Raw genomic sequence first — 19,273 nt, 5'->3', positions numbered from 1 at the left:
CAGGAGAGACGAGGAAGCCACTAGGAAATTCAGCTCCTGCGTTAAGAAAATTGACTCCAGCCCTGACACAGTAGCATCCATGAAATTTCTGGCTAGAACAGCGACAGCGTGATGGAGCCAAGCACTAGCATGCCTTATTTTGAGGCTTGGAAAGTCATCCCTAGAGATGGTAACGCCAGTGGGACAAAGTGCTAAAAGGTTTTATCAGATTCAAACAGCTGTAGATAGAGAAGCAAAGAGGATTTTTACTGCTGACTGAAGATTCTAAGTTTTTTGAAAAGACCCTGATCCTGGGAAAGAGTGAGGGCAGGAGGAGGAGGGGACAACAGAGGATGAGATGGTTGGATGGCATCACCGACTCGATAGACATGAGTTTGGGTGGACTCCAGGTGTTGGTGATGGACAGCGAGGCCTGGAGTGCTGCGGTCCATGGGGTCGCAAAGAGTCAGACACGACTTAGTGACTGAACTGAACTGAAGACTAAGAAACATTCCTCGCCCCATTTGGCAGGAAATAGCCAGAGTGGTCTTAAGCCTTTTCCCCACAAATTTGTGGAATGAACGTTGACAGTGGGAAAACCTACCAGGGAAGAACATTTGTATTCTATTACAAGTTAATCACTAAAGCAGTCCTACCTTTAAGCTTAAACTGTGTCTCTGGGAATGAGAGATGGGGCATTATATATAACTTGCATAATACCCTATTATCTCTGCCTCCCAGATAATGAGCTGCAAGCTAAAAGACTTTTGTTAAGCTCACAGGAAGCATCCTGACCAGACCCACCTGTGAATGACTGTAGGAAGGAGGAAATGAGCACATCCCATCCAGAGGCTGACCCAAACTTGGAAATGCTTGATTTTAATCCCTCCCCCTTAAGTCGAGAAGAAGCCTGAATTCTGCCTCAGCCAGGATGGTTCTCTGGGACGCAGGCCCACTGTCATTTTGGCCTGCTGGCCTTCTGAACTGCTCCTTGCCAGGACTGTGGTCTCTTGATTTCCTAGACTCCCGAGCTGCCAGCAGGCAAGACTGCATCAGTGACAACGCCGTCTCCGACCGTGTGTCCCGACCTTGTGTCCCTTCTGAACGTCAGCCGCTGTTTGTGCCTCTGTTCCCTCATGTGTCGTGCCTGCTTTTCTGTGGCTTCCTGGAAGGTTATCCTTTTATCTGGGATTTTCAACAGTTTAATTATGGTATGTCTGGGGGTGGTCCTCCTTCTGTTTATTCCGTTTGAGGTTTACCGAACTTATTCTAAATGTGGGGGTGGGGGCACTTTCTAGGCCCTTTAGTCTTTCCAAGGAAGTAATTTCTTATGGTTAAAAACAGAGCTCTGCTTCTCTACATGAGTTCTAACAGTGGCTATCTCTTGCTTTTGCGGCAGGTATTCATGAAAAGGGAGGGGATGCGGCAGGCAGGCGTTGCCGGTAGGGATCCTGCCTGCCTCCGGGATCTCAGAGTTCAGAGTTGCTGAGCGCTGGAAGGACTGAAGGACCTCTGGGGTCAGAAAGCAGCTCAGACCTCTGGAAAAGCGAGCCTCAGGGTCAATCTGCCAAGCGCAGGGCCCGGGGGAGGGACTCCCTACGCCCAGCCCCGGAAGAGCAGCCTGCTGCCCGGGTTCAGGCAGGACTCCCCGCTCGGCAGGTTGGGGCTCGCCTGTACGCACACCTCCAGGACCACGGGAGCCAGAGGATACCTGGCTTCCTCTGCAGTGGCCTTCTGCCTGTTGTCCCTGGGGGCATCTCTGCAGAGACTCAGTGGGAAGACAGTGTCACAGGTGAGAGCCACGGGGGATCGCTGCTCTGCGACGCCGCAGCCCCTGGCTCCTCACGGAAGCAAAGGAAGCAAAATGCTGCTGTTGGCCGTGGGTGAGAATTCCTGAGCCCCTCAGTGCTGAGAGGTACGCCGGGCGGAAAGGAGGTGGCTCCCTTCGAGAAATCTGCGGCAGGCATGCACTGTGTGCGGGGCAGTGTCCTGATTCTGTAAGACGTTCTCCCTGGGGAAGGACAGGCTTCTGTTCTGAATTTACATAAATGTGGAGTGATTTGGGAGCTTCCAATAGATGAGGTGCCAGAAAAGGTAACAGCTTCTGGGAAGAAGTATGTGGGTTTGGGTGATGTTTGTGTAACAGTTTGTAGACATGCTGGGCAAACATGATCTTATTCAATTCCCTAGTAATGTTATATGGTAGTCAGACGTTTTTTTCCGCCTTGGATAAGTGATGGCCAGGGAAATTCAGTGCCCTGTTTAAAGTTTCCAGTAGATGAGGTAGGTTGTAGTCAACAGACTTCAATCCAGATGAGATTAATGTTAATGTAAAACCATAAAAAAGAAATGTAATTTTAAAATCTCAGTCATAATGCTCATATATAATTTGGTGTTTCCTTCTAAATTTTCATTGTCTGTGATTTATGTAATATGCACACAAAAAGGCCTCTAGGATTTTTACAGTGTCATGTCCATCCTTTTCATGTTCATCTTTAAGACTCTCATGTGGCCACATATAACCTTCATGTTAAAATGGGTTTTAGAGTAGTAAAATAGTGATAGATCATGTTTACATGAATTATATTTATAGCAGGACACAGAGATTGTGTCCAGTACATCCCTGTGAGTTAATATTGTATTGCTTTCAACCTTTTTCAAAGTTTTTTTCTTCATTTGAACAGTTTTCTTTGGATAAATTCCCAGTACTGGAATGGATTTGTCAAACGTCTCAAACTGTGCTTCACTGGACTTTGGCTGTTATCAAGGCTGGCAACCCCCTAAAATGAGTCTCCTCAGTTTTAGTCAGCTGCATTTATTGGACATTATATTTGTGTTCAATTTGTGTGTGTGTACATATATGCAAGTGCAGAAAGCTTTCCCAAATGTACTTGTCAGAACTTTAATATTCTATCCCCAGTGATCTGGCATCACATTCAGCTTATTTTATTCTCATGCAATCTTTTTGTGAAATGCTCCTCGCTGCTGTCTGAATGGGCTTCCCAGGTGGCACTAACGGTAAAGGGCCCGCCTGCCGATGCAGAGACGTAAGAGACAGGAGCTCGATCCCCGGGTCAGGAAGATCCCCTGGGGGAGGGCCTGGCCGCCCACTCCAGGATTCTTGCCTGGAGAATCCCAAGGACAGAGGGGCCTGGCGGGCCACAGTCCATAGGGTCGCAAGAGTCGGACACAGCTGAAGTAACTTAGCATGCAGGCGATGTCTGATTAATGTTTAGAAATGATACACTTCTACTGTCTTGATATTTTCCAAGATATGGCACAGGTACTTCTATTCTGGTCTGAGTCTTTTTTCAAAGAAACATCTGGTAGGCATGCCCAAGCCCAGAATGTAGTTGGTCTTCTACTGACACCTGTTGAATGAAAGAATGAATCTCTTCCCTCGCTAAGCAGAGTGACTAAAGAGCTCGCTATGTTTAGCAAGCGCGTCGCACACAGAATCAGGAAACTTTCAGTTCCCACTGCGCACCTGAGGTGTTATTACATTAACACATGTACAATTAACATTGTATAACATTGAGAATGTAGAGTAAATTATTTAGGGCATTGCCCAGAGGACTGATAGTCTAGAAGGCATACTGTAAATTGCTGTAACAAGTTTTGACTGAAATGTGTCCATAATCTTTGCGGAGTACAGAGAAGGGAGTGATCTGTTCTGTTTGGATTGAGGAACTAAAGGGAGTCCATAGAGAGAAAAGGGAAATTTGAGTAAGACTTTGAAATGGGAACAAAAGCTGGATTTTGAAGGTCTTCTGGAATTAGGGCCTAAACAAAATGAAGACAGGCCAGAGCTGTTAAATCAGATACTGAGTTAAAGACATATTCTGTGGTCCTGTGTGGGAAAGCAGGACAACAGAGGGGACCAGCACACTTCACCTTATAGTAAAGAAAACATATATTTACAGGACTTAAGTCATTCCTACCAGCCTCCGTGACTGCCCACAGCAGCTACAATCAAGATACAAAGACCACTTCAAAAAATTAACCTAGAATGGATTAAAGGCTTAAATGTATTAGGACCTGAAATCATAAAACTCCTAGAAGAAAACATGGGGGGAAACCTTGAGCGTGGTCTTGGCAATGGTATTTTTGGATATTTCAACAAAAGCTCAAGTATTGAAAGCAGAAAATAAACACGTGGGGCTATATCAAACTAAAAATTTCTGCCCAGCAAAAGAATCGACAAAATGAACAATCTATGGAATGGGAGAAAACATTTGCACACCACTAAGGGGTTACTATTTCCCTGTCCCAGGTGACAGACAGTCTGAAGGCAGACCCAGGGCAGAGAGGAGCACTTGCCAGCCCAGCTACGACCTTACATCTTCAGTTATTGTGCCACGTCCAACTTTGTGCAAACTGCCCGGCTCCTCTGTCCGTGGGGTTTTCCTGCAGAAATACTGGAGTGGGTTGCTATTTCCTCCTCCAAGGGATCTTCCTGACCCAGGGATTGAACCAACGTCTCCTGAGTCTCCTACATTGGTACGCAGATTCTTTATCACGGAGCCACCTGGGCATCCCTGACGTCAGCGGCAGAATGCCCGCTGCTTTAATTCTGCTCTCCGGGTTTTCCACTGGGAAAGACTGGAGGCAGGAGGAGAAGGGGGCAGCAGAGGATGAGATGGTGGGATGGCATCACTGACTCGATGGGCGGGAGTTTGAGCAAACTCCGGGTGATCGTGAAGGACAGGGAAGCCTGGCGTGCTGCCGTCCATGGGTCACAGAGTCAGACAGGACTGAGCAACTGAATGACCACTATCAGATTTTCCAAAGGAATCTCTCCATGCTGTCTGCTTAGCCGCTCAGGCGTGTCTGACTCCGTGTGACCCCGTGGATGGTAGCCCGCCAGGCACCTCTGTCTATGGGGATTCTCCAGGCAAGAATACCGGAGCGGGTTGCCATTCCTTCCTCCAGAGGATCTTCCCAACCCAGGGATCGACCCAGGTCTCCTGCGTTGCAGGTGGATTCTTTACCAGCTGAGCCACAAGGGCAGCCCAAGAATACTGGAGTGCGTGGCCTCTCCCTTCTCCAGGGGATCTTCCCAGCCCAGGAATCGAACTGACCTCTCCTGCATGGCAGGCCGATTCTTTTATCAGCTGAGCTACCAGGGAATCTCTGTGGTCCACCCTAAGTGGAAACATAAAGGGAAGGGAATTCTGGGAAATGTAGTTCAGCCTAGCTGACCTCATTTGTTGAATACAGTTAAGTTCTCAATAAATATTAACACTTAATGAGTGATTGAATAAGTGAATGACTGCATAGATGAATAAATCAATACTTAGAGTCCAGGCTAGTCACTAAAGTCTATTTCAATTATAATGAAACTATACCAACATACCCTGAAATAAAAATCAAAGCCAGACTTTGGTAAGGAGAGACTTTATTTGAAAGGATTATTTCCAGAGGGGAAAGGAGTGCTGAAATAGGAAGAGGGTATTATTTCAACAGAAGAACTCTCAGACGGTAAGATCTACAACCATCTGAAAGGTGAGGCAGAAAAGGGTTATTTTATGGAAAGGAGTCAGCAAAGTTTCATGGAGGATCATTCTGAATGCCAGTGTTGGCTTGGGCTGAGAGTGGATCACAGTGCGGAGGACTGTGTGCAGGAGAGAAGATGATTAATGCTTTGTCAAGCCAATAACCTTTGCCAAGCCTTTAGAACACGTTGTTGCCATTGTTCAGTGGGGATAAGCCGTCCACCTAAGCGTGTCGGAAGGGAGAGCAAACAGAGTCAGAACGAATCCAGTTCTTATACCCTTTCAGTGGGGTGTTTGCCTGTTTGTTTGAGGTTTTTTTCGTTGACTTGTATGAGCTGTTGAAGATGGGGAGTCTGAAGGATTAGTACCTGGCCTTGTCACAGATGACGTGAGGGTCATGGTGAGGCTTAAGCCCAATGGGAGAAGGGCAGCTCCTTGCAGGAAGACACTCAGAAACACGAAGGGAGTGGAGGGGGTTTTGTTTTGGTTTTTAACCGTTGCTGTTTCCCAGGAGACAGGGCTGTGGGCGTCCTTGTGTGTCTTCCAGCACTTCTCATTCCTTGCTTGCTGATCCTCTCTTTAGATTAAGGGACCTGCCAAGATGCTCCAGTTACAAGGCCCCCACCTGCTGAAGATGTTAGAGAAGTCCTTGAGGACGAGTCTCCCTGAGTCCTTAAAGGTGAGAGTGGAACGTCCTTAAGGGACAAGGGCCAGGAGCAGCTTAAGGAGAGGCAGGAAAGGGAACCCCTGAGCGCCTACTCCATGCGAGCTCACTCACCCGGCTGCTCGTTAGTTCACCTCACCTGTCTGCCAGGCAGCTGCGTTGTGTCTGCAGAACCCAGGAGGAAGGGGGGGCTCAGGTAGACGACCTGACCAGGCTCATCATGCCAGCAGTGAGTGGCGACGCAGTGGCTGGAGCCCATCATCATCTTTGCTGTGTGATGACGCCAAAGCTTCCCTCGCGCCCCTTCAACTCATGTTATGTAACCCTGGAAGGTTCTGTTTCCCCAGAATTGGCAAAGCCAATGTTTATTCTTATCAAACAATCAAGTGCCTGATGAAAAGCTATCGATTATTGCCGGAGCCTGCCAGCAAACGAACTGGTCGAGAACACAATTACCAGAGTACCTAGGAAATAAGACTCAAAAAGATGGGGTTGAGAGGGTCGGAGTCAGCTTGCGTCTGACTCCGACAACTTTACTGAAGAATACCACACCTATATATATGCTAACAGGAGTTACTAAGAATAGATCGAGGGTTTGCATATGTGCAGAGCTACAGATGTTTTAAATTCCTACACTTAAGATCAGTAAAGCATTACCCTAGCGCCCAACATGATTAAGATCAATAGAACATTAACTAGATAGAAAACAGGCTTCATCAATAGAACATTAACTAGATAGAAAACAGGCTTCAAGCCTGACGAGTTTATCAGCACCAGGAAAACAGGTGAAAGGTCACCAGGGTGTTTTTTCCCTGAAGGAGACAAATACCAGTCTATACTTTAACAAGAAGGGGAGGCAGGACAAAGAGAGACCCTTTGTTCTCTCTTAGGGCCGTAAGGGGCCTGTACGTTCAGGCCAGCTCCCTGCAGATTATGGTTCTTCTTTGTAAATAATAATCTGTCAAATTCTGTTTTTGTCAACCCCCAAGGATTAGGTTTAACTTCGAATGAGACAGAAATTATGTTTAAGGAATGATCTATGCACAGCAGACACCTAGATCATCACATGTGCCATAGAGAAGTGGAGTGTTTTTTCTTGCAATAATATATATTACAAAGGGAGGAGGCCTTTACTAGAGATAAGGAGTGCCCCTGCATTATGATGAGGGAATCAATGCACCAAGAAGATACAAGAAAGCCTGAAATGTATACACCCAGCAACAGAGGCTCACAGTACATGAGACCAAAACTGATAAAACTGAAAGAAGAAATAGGGAAGCACACAGGGATAAAGAGTCCAACACTTCTCCCGCAGTAATCTGTAGGATAGGCAGATAACCTATAAATACATATATGAACTTACTGTGTATGAAATGAACCAACTTGAATAAATCGACATTTATAGAATACTTCCCACAGCCATGGCAGGGAACTTAATATTTTCAAGTGCATATAGAATGTTTAGCAAAATAGACCATATTTTTAAAATTTTCAGAAGAATTGAAATATAGCAAGTATGTTCTTGAACAATATAGACTTAAACTCAAAAAAAAAAAAAAAAAAAAACCCAAAAACCCTGAAAGGTATCTGGAAAATACCTGAATTTCTAAAAGTATAAAACACACTTCTAAATAAGTCATGCTTTAAATTGCAAGGAAAATTAGAAAGCATTTTAGTTGAATGAAAATAAAAATACAATGTATGAAAAGCTTTGGGATGCAACTAAAGCAGTTGATAACAGAGAAGCAGATAGCATTAAGTGCTTAAACTAAAAAGGATAACAGTCTAGGGGCTTCTCTGGCAGTCCAGTGGTTAAGACTAGGCACTTCCAGTGAAAACAATTTTCAATACTATGAACTTTTTGAAGTCCATTAATTTCACATTGTATATTCTGTGAAAAGCATGACTCACCAAAGGTCACTGAAGAAGAAATATGCAACCTAAATTGCCCTGTATCTATTGGAGAAATTGATTTTGTAGTTTGAAACCTTCCGACAAAGAAAATTCCATGCTCAGATAATGTCAGTGGCAATTTCTACCTCACACAAAAGGAAGAAATAATATCACTTCCACAAAAACCCTTGCAGAATGGAGCAGAGGAGAAAACACTTCCCAAATCATTCTATGAGTCCAGAATTAACCTGATACCAAAAAGAAAACTACAGAATAATATTCTTTGTGGACAGAGATATCCATTAACAAAATAATATCAAGACAAATCCGTCAACATATCAAAAGGATAATACATCACAACCAAGGTAAGTTCATCTTGGAAAGGCAAGGCAGATTCAGCATTCAGAAGTCAATCAGTGCAATTCAATGTTATCAACAGACTGAAGAAAAGCCGTAGATCTTCTCTCAATAGATGCAGAAAAATGTTTGACAGAATGTAATATTTCTGATAAAAATAAAACTATCAGCAGACTAGAAATAGGAGGGAATTTCTTCAACCTGATAAAAAGTGTACTGGAATAATCTATACCTAAGATTATACTAAATAGTGAAAGACTTAATGTTCCTCCTACGGTCAGTAGCAAGGCAAAGATATTCATTCCCACCACTCCTGGTGGGAATGGTACTAGATATTCTAACCAACACAGTAAGATAAGAAAAATATATATTGGAAAAAAATAAAATAGTGCTTATTCACAGATGGTATAATTGTCTAATGAGAAAAACCTTAAGGAATCTACCAAAAGGAAACACAGATTCCCAAAGCTCCTAGATGTATAACTAAGTTTAGCAAAGGCTTTAGGGTGAATATACGAAATACAAAAATTGTTTTTCTGTGTACTAGCAATGGACAATTTGAATTAAAAACCAATACAATTTATACGATACACAAAAACAATAGACAACAACAACAAAAGCCTTAAGTATAAGCTCTGTTAGCATACAGGGCTTGTCTCTAAAATAAATGCTTTTTCTTTTATTGATGAATCACAGCTTCAGACTTCTCAGAGCAGCATGAATATGACGTATAATTTAGTAGAGTTGATTATACTGATCATGCTGATGGGAAACACGGAAGGGATAGCATCATACTACATCCTTTTTTGGCCAGGGTGGGTGAGGTTGGGGGTGGGGGCTTCCGCTGTGACTCAGCTGGTAGAGAATCCGCCTGCAATGCGGGAGACCTGGGTTCAGTCCCTGGGTTGGGAAGATGCCCTGGAGGAGGGAACAGCCACCAACTCCGGTATCCTGGCCTGGAGAATCCCATGGACTCTATAGTCCAAGAGTCACAAAGAGTCGGACACGACGTTTTCCCTGGTGCCCCGACATGTTGGTCAGGGTCTTGTGTAGACTGAGCCACAGGCGCCTGGTGTAGCCCAGGGCACACCACACCGAGGTGGAGGGCGGGGAGCTGTTGAGAGGACCACAGTCAGAGTCAGGCGGCTTTGATCCCACAGACTCATTGTTTTCTGCGTAACACTGCATGAACCTCAGTGGTCTTGCGTGTACAATGAGTAAAACGAGGAAGTAAATACTCTTGGTAGACAGTCCTCAGCCTTAAACGGGGTTGTGTGTGTGTTAGTGACCCAGTCCTGTCTGACTCTTTGAGACCGTGTGGACTGTAGCCTGCCAGTCTCCGCTGTCCATGGGATTCTGCAGGCGAGAATAACGGAGTGGGTTGCCATTTCCTTCTCCAAGGAATCTTCCCAACCCAGGGATCAAACCCAGGTCTCCCACATTGCAGGCAGATGTTTCACCATCTGAAAGACCAGGGAAGTCCTAAGCAGGGCTATCATTACCTTGCAGAGATGTTTGGAGGATTAAATAAGATATGATAAAGTTAATAGCCAATACTTCTTGAACACTTACTGAATATCAGGAATTACACCACGTATTCAACATAACCTCAGAAGTATTTTCTCAGGAGGAGGAGGGGGGGGCACTAAATCAGTTAGGTGCCTGAGTTATTTCTATCTTAAGTGCCTGCTTTGAAAAATTTTCCAAGTTAGATTGTTTTCTTTTATGCTCTGTGTCTGGGGTTTGAATTGTTATTTACTTCGTGTGTTAAGAGGATCCCAACTTTTTGGAGATAATTCTTGGCACTACTAATCTTAGCCCAACTCTACTGTAAGGCAAAATAACTCAATATGAGATCCTCAGTTTTAATGAGGTTCTTTTCCTCTCTACTCACCTGGTTCTTTGATGACATAGCTTTTTTCCCACAAGCAGAATTCCAGGATATTTGTAAAATTTATTCTTGTTACAAATGTATGACCTAAAACTCATTGACTACTTGCTAATAAGTCTCAGATGAGAGAAAAATTTGTGTATTGCAGCCTGAAGGACTGCCCATCTATTTCCCAAGCAGAGGAAACCGAGTAGATTCACCTCACATGTTAATTTCAACTCCTTCACTATGTAGTGGCTACCTGAGTCACTAGGTTCTGGTTAAATGACACTATCATGCACACAGAAATGTGTATATAAATGCCACTGGTTCCAAACGTCACGTTGAAAAACATGTATTTTGTTTTCCTTAAAACTGCATTTAATTTCTATGTTGTGCACCTGCTGATGGCAGAAACCTAATTTATAAAAACTCAGTTGAGTCAAAGTTTGAAAATCAAAGTCAGAGTTTGCCCCCTCCTCTCTCCCCTTAGTCTGACATTGACATTTCATGGCAAGAGTACGGAAGCACAGGGTGAGAGGTGGTCCTTTGTCATTCAAATAGTCACCTTTCCTTTGGGCACTGGTCTTTGGCATTCTTCCGTGCCATCTGCTAAGGCATCTTGTTTCAATGCATCTAGGTCCTACGGTCCACCCTTGTATGGATTGCTGTTTTTCCTCTCCCCAACCACGTGGCTCATTCCAGTTTGGACAATCTCTTTCTCAGCCTCTTCAATGTTGTGAGGGCACCAATGTTTGAACAAGTGGTTGCAAAGATTTAAAAAATTGCCCAATAGGCAATGCCCTTGGACCTTGGCCACCAAAGCTTGTGTTGTTAACACAATGCTCTGTCTCTACTTTTTACATAGATGGGAATTCATTGAACCTTTATGGAGGGTAATTCGGAGGCATGTGCAAGAAAAATAAAATATTTAAACAACAGTTGATGTTTGACCCAGAAATTCCCCTTGTAGAATTTGAAATATCAGACATATTTACCAAGATTTATGCAGAAGCAATGTTCATTGAAAAATAAACTGTTGAAAATTAGGAAACACTGAAATGACCAGCAATAAGGCAGAGTAAACTTGAAGTAGTCCTTCTATATAATGGATATTATGCAACCATTAAAAATGATTATATAGATTTGTGTTTATTGATGCAGAAACATGCTCATGGTATAGTGTGTATGTGTATGTGGCGGTGGGGGGAACAGATGTTAAATTAATATGCATTAGGTAATTAATTTCATGTTTAAAAACTGTGTGTATGTATTAGTCACTCAGTCGTGGTCCGACTCTTTGTGACATCATGGACTGTAGCCCATCAGGCTTCTCTATCCATGGAATTTTCTGGGCAAGAATACTGGAGTGGGTTGCCATTCCCTTCTCCAGGGGCTCTTCCTGACCCAGGGATCAAACCCGGGTCTCTTGCATTGCAGGCAGTTTCTTTACTGACTGAGTCATCAGGGAACCCTGAAGACTATGTGTGTGTGTAAATAAATGGAATAAAATGGAAAGATATGACACTAAATTCTACAATGTGTTAACAGATGATTTTAACTTATTCATTTTATATATCTGGATTTTAAAATATAACAATAAAACATTTGATCTTCCCTGGTGGCTCAGATAGTAAAGAATACGCCTTCAAGGCAGGAGACCTGGGTTCGATTCCTGGGTTGGGAAGATCCCCCAGAGAAGGAAATGGCAACCCACTCCAGTATTCTTGCCTGGAGAACTCCACAGACAGAGGAGCCTGGCGGGCTACAGTCTATGAGGTCAGAAACAGCTGGACATGGCTGAGCAACTAACACACACACACAACATAATATTCTCACTGTTTGACCCAAAGTCTATTTCCATTTGGAATAATAAGGTAGAACCTGAAGACCCTTAAGACCAAAATAAAGGCCCTTTTGGGTACTTAACCTGATTTCATAGAAATGAACCTTGTCCTGACCAAACAAGGTGCTTCACCACCCCTTCCTGATAAGCTGACCCTCTCACTTTCTCGGGACACTGCAGGTTTATGCGACAGTCTTCCACATGAACCAGGGAAACCCCTTTGGTCTAAAGGCCCTGGTGGACAAGTGGCCCGATTTTAAGACAGTGGTTATCCGCCCTCAGGAGCAGGTAAGGGGCCAGGGGTAGAATGAATGTGCATCTGTGTTTGTATTGGCTATGTGCCTGGCAATGTCGTAGACCCTGAGGATACAGAAACGAACAGGGCCCTGTGCTCAAGAACTTAGAGTCTGGAGGGAAACAGACAAGCAAAACAAATACAACAAGGTGTGAAAATATACTGTGAATATTTGAGATACAGGAGTAGCACTGGCCAAGAGATAGACGATTGATGTCAGGACGCAGGGCAAGGACCAGAGAGCTTTCATGGAAGACATTTTGCCAAAAGTGAATTTTGAAGAATAATAGTTTTTGACAGGTTGACAAGAACAGAGGCTGTGTTCTAAGCTGAGAAAGGAACATCCCAACATGTGTGAAGGTAAATATAATAACGTTGTGTGAGAAGCCGCTTCAGTCAAGTCATGTCCAACTCTTTTCGACCCCACGGACTGCAGCCCACCAGGCTCCTCTGGCCATAGGATTCTCCAGGCAAGAACACTGGAGTGGGTTGCCATTTCCTTCTCCGATGATAATGTTAAGGAAATAAAAAGAACAAATTATGATGCTTGTATTTGGGAATATATTTTCAGTACTAGACTTTTAAAAATCACTAAAACTAAGTTGCTAATCTGTTTCAAATATAAATATGTTGTAAGCATATTGAAAATAAAGTATAAAAATTCCCACATGCAAAAATATGTAACTGTATAGTATCATTTGATGAATTATTTGGAAGTAAAATTTAAATGTGTAGTGATTTTTTTTAAAAAGTACCAAATTAAACAGAATACATAAGTAAAGATACTTTAATTATTGAAATCGAAAAAGAATAACATTCACTTTTTTATGTAATCTTTAGAAAACAAATTGCTGGTGCTATGAATGGGGAGAGCATTTCTGGTCAACGATTTCCAGCTATTCTGTCCTTGTTGGGTAGATTTCTCTGGTTTCTTCTCTCAGCTTCAAAATAGTCTCATTTTTTATTTGTTAATTTTGAGACAATCTTTTTGGGCAAATTTTGTGTTTCAGCTTTGTTGGAAATATGAATTATTTTTTAAACAGTGCATTGCAGTTTACATTTTAAAGGCATCCTGGGTCTTCATTCTGTACAGCTTTATGACATGTGAGAATTCTAATGCAAGGTTACCTGTGTCTATTTCAATATGGTCCTCATAATGCATTTGTTCCAAGGCTTTGAAACAGAGTAACTTTTACTCTTGTAACAGAAGCTTGTCTTTAACAAAAATTCATTCTTTCTCCTAAGGATTGTAGAATCACTGAAGAATGCACTCTAAACTGGTAAGTGTTTGGTTGATTTGAAATTGTCATGCAATATAAAAATACCTTCATCAAGTTTTCCTTACTTGTAAGTGGAAGCATTCATTAAATCCCTGACTTAGTTGTGTGGTGAAAATGATTCAGGAATGATGATAGCACACCAAGAAGAATAGCGATATTTAGTTTGTAAAATAGCACTGTATAATGAAATACCAAACAAGTATTCCAATCACTGGATATGAACAATTTGATTTATTTATATTACCCAAACAGGAGATGGCAGATGACTTTGATCACTACACCAACACCTACCAAATCTTTTCTAAGGATCTCAAGAACTGTCAGGAGTCCCTTACCACATCAGATGTCATCAACTGGAAACAACATTTGCAGATCCAAAGTACGTAAGGGGTCTGGGATCTGTCCACTGCAAGGACTGCTCATAGCTATACCTGGAGCGTCACTTTATCCTGAGTACAATCCCCTACGGTCAGTATTTCCTACTAGACCCCAGACACTCAGCTTGATGGTCACTCCCTGTGTCGGCTGACACCATCTCTTCAGTGGAGTTGAATTCAAGGGGATCCTCCCGACCCAGGGATCAAACCTGAGGCTCTTGTGTCTCCTGCATTGGCAGGTGGACTCTTTGCCACTGAGCCACAATCGGAATGATAAGTTCTTGTGCCATAGACCACGTCCCCAGTCACAGGAACATCTGTCACTGTTGGAATCAGACTCCCTTGGGTGACATCCCTGTTCTGCCTATTGCTTGCTTTGTGATCTTGAGCAAGTAGTATAACGTATCTATTATTCAGTTCCCTCACATATAAAAAAATGAAGATAATAGAAGTACCTAAAATTGTGGCTGGGCTTCCCAGGGGGCACAGTGGTAAAGCATCCGCCTGCCCAAGCAGGGGATGTGGGTTCGATCCCTGGGTTGGGGAGAGCCCCTGGAGGAGGAAATGGCAACCCACTCCAGTATTCTTGCCTGGAGAATCCCATGGACAGAGGAGGCTGGCGGGCTGTGGTCCGTGTGGTTGCAAAGAGTTGGACATGACTGAGCATGCGTGCAATACATATGGGTAATGTAAGGATTAGATGCGGCATTAGACCAATAGGGCATGTCATCCGTACACAAGCAAGGCTGGCCACTATTTTTTGATTTATTTTGCTGCGCTGGGTCTTTGCTGCTGTGGGCCCATCTCTCGCTGCAGCAAGTAGGGGCTGCTGTCCGTTGCACTGTGCACGCTTCTCATTGCAGTGGCTCCTCTTGTGGGCCACAAGCTCTAAGAGAGCGGGCTTTGTTGCTCCGAGGCACATGGGATCTGCCCGGATCAGGGATCGAACCCATGTCCTCTGCAGTGGCAGGCGAATTCTTAACCACTGGATGACCAAGGAAGCCCAAGTTTGGCTACGATTTTTTTAAATACCACGTGTCCTTGATTCCACAGTATTTCTAGTCTTATCTCTGTATTGGGTAAGAGCAAACAGCTTTAGGCAGTGATGTGGCCACGGTCTCACGGTCACTTGCAACACCAGAAGCAAAGTTGCTGACTTTAAATCCTGGACTTGTCTGTTGGGAAGCTTCCTGAAGCATCTACAAGGGCAGTTACTCCTCTCCTAACTTTACCCCTCTCTAGGTTCACAGTCCAGCCTGAATGAGGTGATACAGAATCTTGCAGCCGCTAAATTTGTTAAGGTCGAGCACACACAGTGCATTCTCTACGTGATGCCTGAGACAGCGAGGAAACTGCTTCCTTCCCTGCCAGAGACAAAGAACTTACCTGTTGGATATGGTGCACCCAAAGCCATGTGAGTTTGCTGCAATCCATTTCCAGAGCGATGCTTTCAGCGTGTAATGTGGATTACGTCCATTCACCTGCTGGAAAGCCACTGAGGTGGCTCAGCTTGCTGTTCTTGTTCAGTCCCTAAGTCGTGTCTGACTTCTCGACACTCCACAGACTACAGCACGCCAGGCTTCCCTGCCCTTCACCATCTCCAGGAGTTTGCTCAAACTCATGTCCATTGAGTTGGTGATGCTATCCAACCATTTCATCTTCTGTCGTCCCCTTCTCCTCCTGCCCTCAATCTTTCCCAGCATCAGAGTCTTTTCAAATGAGTCAGTTCTTCGCATCGGGAGGCCAAAGTACTGGAGTTTCAGCTTCAGCATCAGTCCTTCCAATGAACACCAGGACTGATCTCTTTTAGGATGGACTGGTTGGATCTCCTTGCAGTCTTAGGGACTCTCAAGAGTCTTTTCCAACATCACAGTTCAAAAGCATCAATTCTTCGGCACTCAGCTTTCATTATAGTCCAACTCTCACATCCATACATGACCACTGGAAAAACCATAGCCTTGACTAGATGGACCTTTGTGAGGAAAGTGGTATCTCTGTTTTTTAATATACTGTTTGGGTTTGTCATAGCTTTTCCTCCAATGAGAAAGAATTTTTTTTTTTTTTTTTTTGGTGACTGCAGTTACCATCTATAGTGATTTTGGAGCCCAAGAAAATAAAATCAAAGTCAAAGTCCTTTATGGACTTCCAAGGTCCAAAAGACCTGGAACGCATCACCTCCTGGACTTTATCCTGTCACTCTTGCTTACTCCTACCAGCAGCTCTGACCCTCTTTATGCAACTTGATCTCACACACCCACACATGGCTTTGGGCCATTGCATTTTCCCTTTGTCTTCCCACAATGTCCTTCCCTCTGATCCTCATATACTTGTCTCTTTAATGTCATTCATACTCTCAAATGCTGTTTCTTCAGAGATGCCCAGTCGTGTGGCCCTCTGTGTGTTAAAATGACTGGAAAAGCTTCACTCGCAGTATCATACATTACTTCCCATGGAGTTCTCCAGGCAAGAATACTGGGGCGGGCTGCCGTGTCCTTCTCTAGTGGATCCTATTTTGTCAGACCTCTTCACTATGACCTGTCCGTTTTGGCTGGCTCTGCACAGCATGGCTCGTAGGTTCATTGGGTTACATAAGCCCCTTCGCCACAACAAGGCTGTGATTCATGACGGGGTGTGGTGGCGGCAGAGGATGATGGTTAGACAGCATCGCTGACTTAATGGGCATGAATTTGAGCGAAATCCACAAGACAGTGGAGGACGGAGGAGCCTGGGGTGCTCCAGTCCATGGAGGCACTAAGGCATGTATGTGACTTAGCGACTGGGCAGCAATCCCGTTACACCTGGACACACCTCCACATCCACAGTCTCACTGGATTCTGCTGTCACCCCGAGGTAGACGAGATAGGAGATCTTATCCTTATTTTCCTGACAGAAACAGGCTCGGATGATGACATAGCTTGTTCGGGTCACATGGATAGTTAAGGGTGTGATGGGATGAGTACAGATCCCCTCGTTCCCCATCAGGAGACCCCTCCCAAACCCCTTTACAGCCTGAAGAGGCTTCAGGTTCAGTGTTCTGTGCCTCGGGGGCTGTCTGCACTCCACACCACTTCCCCTCTCTGGACTCCCGCCCCCACAGTGGCCAGGGCCCTCTGACACCAGCGGTCTATGATTCCATGGTCCCTAAGCTCCGGTTTTACCCGGGTGCTGGCATGTGCTTTCGGGCAATTGTCTTTTCCGTTTGCCTATTTTCCTTATCGCTAAAATGGGGTGTTATCAATTCCCTCTTTAAATGCTGAGTCACTGCTTTGCCGACAGCAACCATACTTAACTTTTAGGTACTTCTTACTGCAGGTAGGCACAAGTCCTGGGTTCTTATGGTGTAATTGCTCTTATATCAGTTTTTGAGGAAGGTGCAATTAATAGGCTCACTTTATAAAGGAAGGAGGCAGAGAGACATTATGTTGCAGGGTTAAAGTCACACGCTTTTGAATTATGAATCTGGGCAGCCTTGCTGCAGAATCTGTGCCTTTGCCTGCGCTCTCAAATGCATCATCTGAAGACAATATGGGGGCAAAAGAATATATAATACTTCACAGTATGTGTGACTTATGAGGGTTTTTTTTTCCTCTTCTCAATAGTAACGAGGAGATGTTTAAGCTCTCATCCATGGATCCTACACATGCCGCTTTGGTGAATAAATTCTGGCATTTTGGTGGCAATAAGAGGAGCCAGAGATTCATCGAGCGCTGTATCCGGGCCTTCCCCACCTTCTGCCTGCTGGGGCCCGAGGGGACCCCTGCGTCCTGGTCCCTGATGGACCAGACGGGAGAGATCCGGATGGGGGCCACCCTGCCCGAGTACCGGGGCCACGGGCTCATCTCCCACACGCTGGCTGTCCACACCCGGGCTCTGGACCAGCTCGGCGTCCCTGCGTATAACCACACAGACAAAACCAACAAAATCATACGGAGAATCAGTGACAACCTGCGTCACATCGCCATCCCCCGTGGTTGGAACCAGTGGAACTGCGTGCCCCTGTGAAGCGGGCCCCCACCCGAGACTGCGCTGGGTGGGCTGGACACGTGGCCAGAGAGGCAGAGGGCTGCGTGGGAAGGAAGACAGACTCGTCATCAGCGGGGAGGCAGCGTGGGCTGTTTGGGGCTGGGCAAGCGGTGAGCGACCCGCAGAACCCCAGAGTCCCTGCTCCCTGCTCACCCGCGGACTTCCCTTCGGGTCCCGCAGACCTTCCTGTTTCCCCCACATTCCAACCCTGGCAACCTCCACTCTACTCTGTGCTTCTATGCATTCAACTTTTTTTCTTTTTAAGACCCCATGTAGTAAGAGGGAGGCGACCTGTGTATAATTATGGCTGATTTGTGCTATTGTATGGCAGAAACCAACACAACGTTGTAAGGCAATTTTCCTCCAATTAAGAAATAAATTTAAAAAATAAAGTTAATGCTTTGAAGAAACGTTAAAAAAACGTCTAAGTGATGTCATCTGGCAGTATTCCTGTTTCTGTCTGGCTTATTTTACAGGCTCATAAGTCTCTTGTAACACATATGGCTGGTAGGAAAGTACCCACAAACAATACAGGATGAACGCAGCTCCCTATTCTAGCGGTGCCCTATTGCTTCCAGCACTGTCGTATTTATCTCTGTTTAGGGTCTATACGGGGCTTCCCCGGTGGCTCAGTGGTAAAGAACCAGCCTGCCAATCCCTGGGTCGGGAAGATCCCCTGGAGAGAAAAGGGCAACCCACTCCAGGATTCTTGCCTGGAGAATTCCATGGACAGAGGAGCCTGGCGGGCTATAACCCATAGGGTCGCAAAGAGCCAGACACGACTGAGTGACTATGCACAGCACAGCACAAAACTTTAAAACAACAAACACATCTCTAGTGAATCAGTGTAACACAGATACGATTATCGGAGAAGAAAGATACTGGGGATGTATCAGTGGTAGAAAAAAAAAAATTCTCCAGGCCGATACATCGAGGAAGAAGTACTTCCTCATTTCAGGAAGATGAACTGAAACTCTGCTGATCTACGACAGGATTTCTTTATCACATCTGTGATCATCATGGCATCACTGGAATTTTCTGAGTACCGAAGACATAAAACAGCGCAGATTCCAGTAACAAATTACATTAACTGCTTATTTTGAAGGATATTTTCACTGAATGTAGAATTTTTTCAGTGTTTCTCCTGAAGCCTTTTTTATGTTGTCAATCCAGTGCTTTCTTTTGTAGTGATAA

The 19,273-nt window shown here is 44.6% G+C and overlaps 1 protein-coding gene across 10 annotated transcripts; it reads left to right on the top strand.

The window, feature by feature from the left end:
- The first annotated feature begins 1,405 nt into the window (after positions 1-1,405).
- Positions 1,406-18,515, top strand: LOC122701318 (glycine N-phenylacetyltransferase). Of its 10 annotated transcripts, none has more exons than XM_043914199.1 (6): positions 1,406-1,894; positions 4,253-4,479; positions 6,058-6,153; positions 13,932-14,058; positions 15,299-15,470; positions 17,656-18,515. In XM_043914199.1, exons 3-6 carry the CDS (start codon positions 6,076-6,078, stop codon positions 18,056-18,058), a joined length of 780 nt encoding a protein of 259 aa, XP_043770134.1. In that variant the 5' UTR covers positions 1,406-1,894; positions 4,253-4,479; positions 6,058-6,075; the 3' UTR covers positions 18,059-18,515. The 10 variants fall into 10 exon arrangements, with proteins under 10 accessions (XP_043770134.1, XP_043770150.1, XP_043770126.1 ...); XM_043914160.1 differs by lacking the exon at positions 4,253-4,479 and adding an exon at positions 12,285-12,392 and having other exon boundaries at positions 1,418-1,771; positions 17,656-18,514; XM_043914144.1 differs by lacking the exon at positions 4,253-4,479 and adding an exon at positions 12,285-12,392 and having other exon boundaries at positions 1,418-1,894; positions 17,656-18,514.
- Positions 18,516-19,273: the final 758 nt, after the last annotated feature.

Source organism: Cervus elaphus, chromosome 1 (assembly GCF_910594005.1).
Source record: "Cervus elaphus chromosome 1, mCerEla1.1, whole genome shotgun sequence".
NCBI lineage: Eukaryota > Metazoa > Chordata > Mammalia > Artiodactyla > Cervidae > Cervus > Cervus elaphus.
The sequence above is the reverse complement of the archived record's forward strand: the minus strand, read 5'-3'. Positions and strand labels throughout refer to the sequence as shown.

What these genes read in the sequence shown, in the direction of transcription:
- LOC122701318 (XM_043914160.1), top strand. Translation starts at nt 6,076, where the DNA reads ATGCTCCAGTTACAAGGCCCCCACCTGCTGAAGATGTTAGAGAAGTCC. An exon ending in GTCTCCCTGAGTCCTTAAAG is followed by an intron (nt 6,154 to 12,284) that starts GTGAGAGTGGAA and finishes GGGACACTGCAG; the next exon opens with GTTTATGCGACAGTCTTCCA. An exon ending in TATGGTGCACCCAAAGCCAT is followed by an intron (nt 15,471 to 17,655) that starts GTGAGTTTGCTG and finishes TCTTCTCAATAG; the next exon opens with TAACGAGGAGATGTTTAAGC.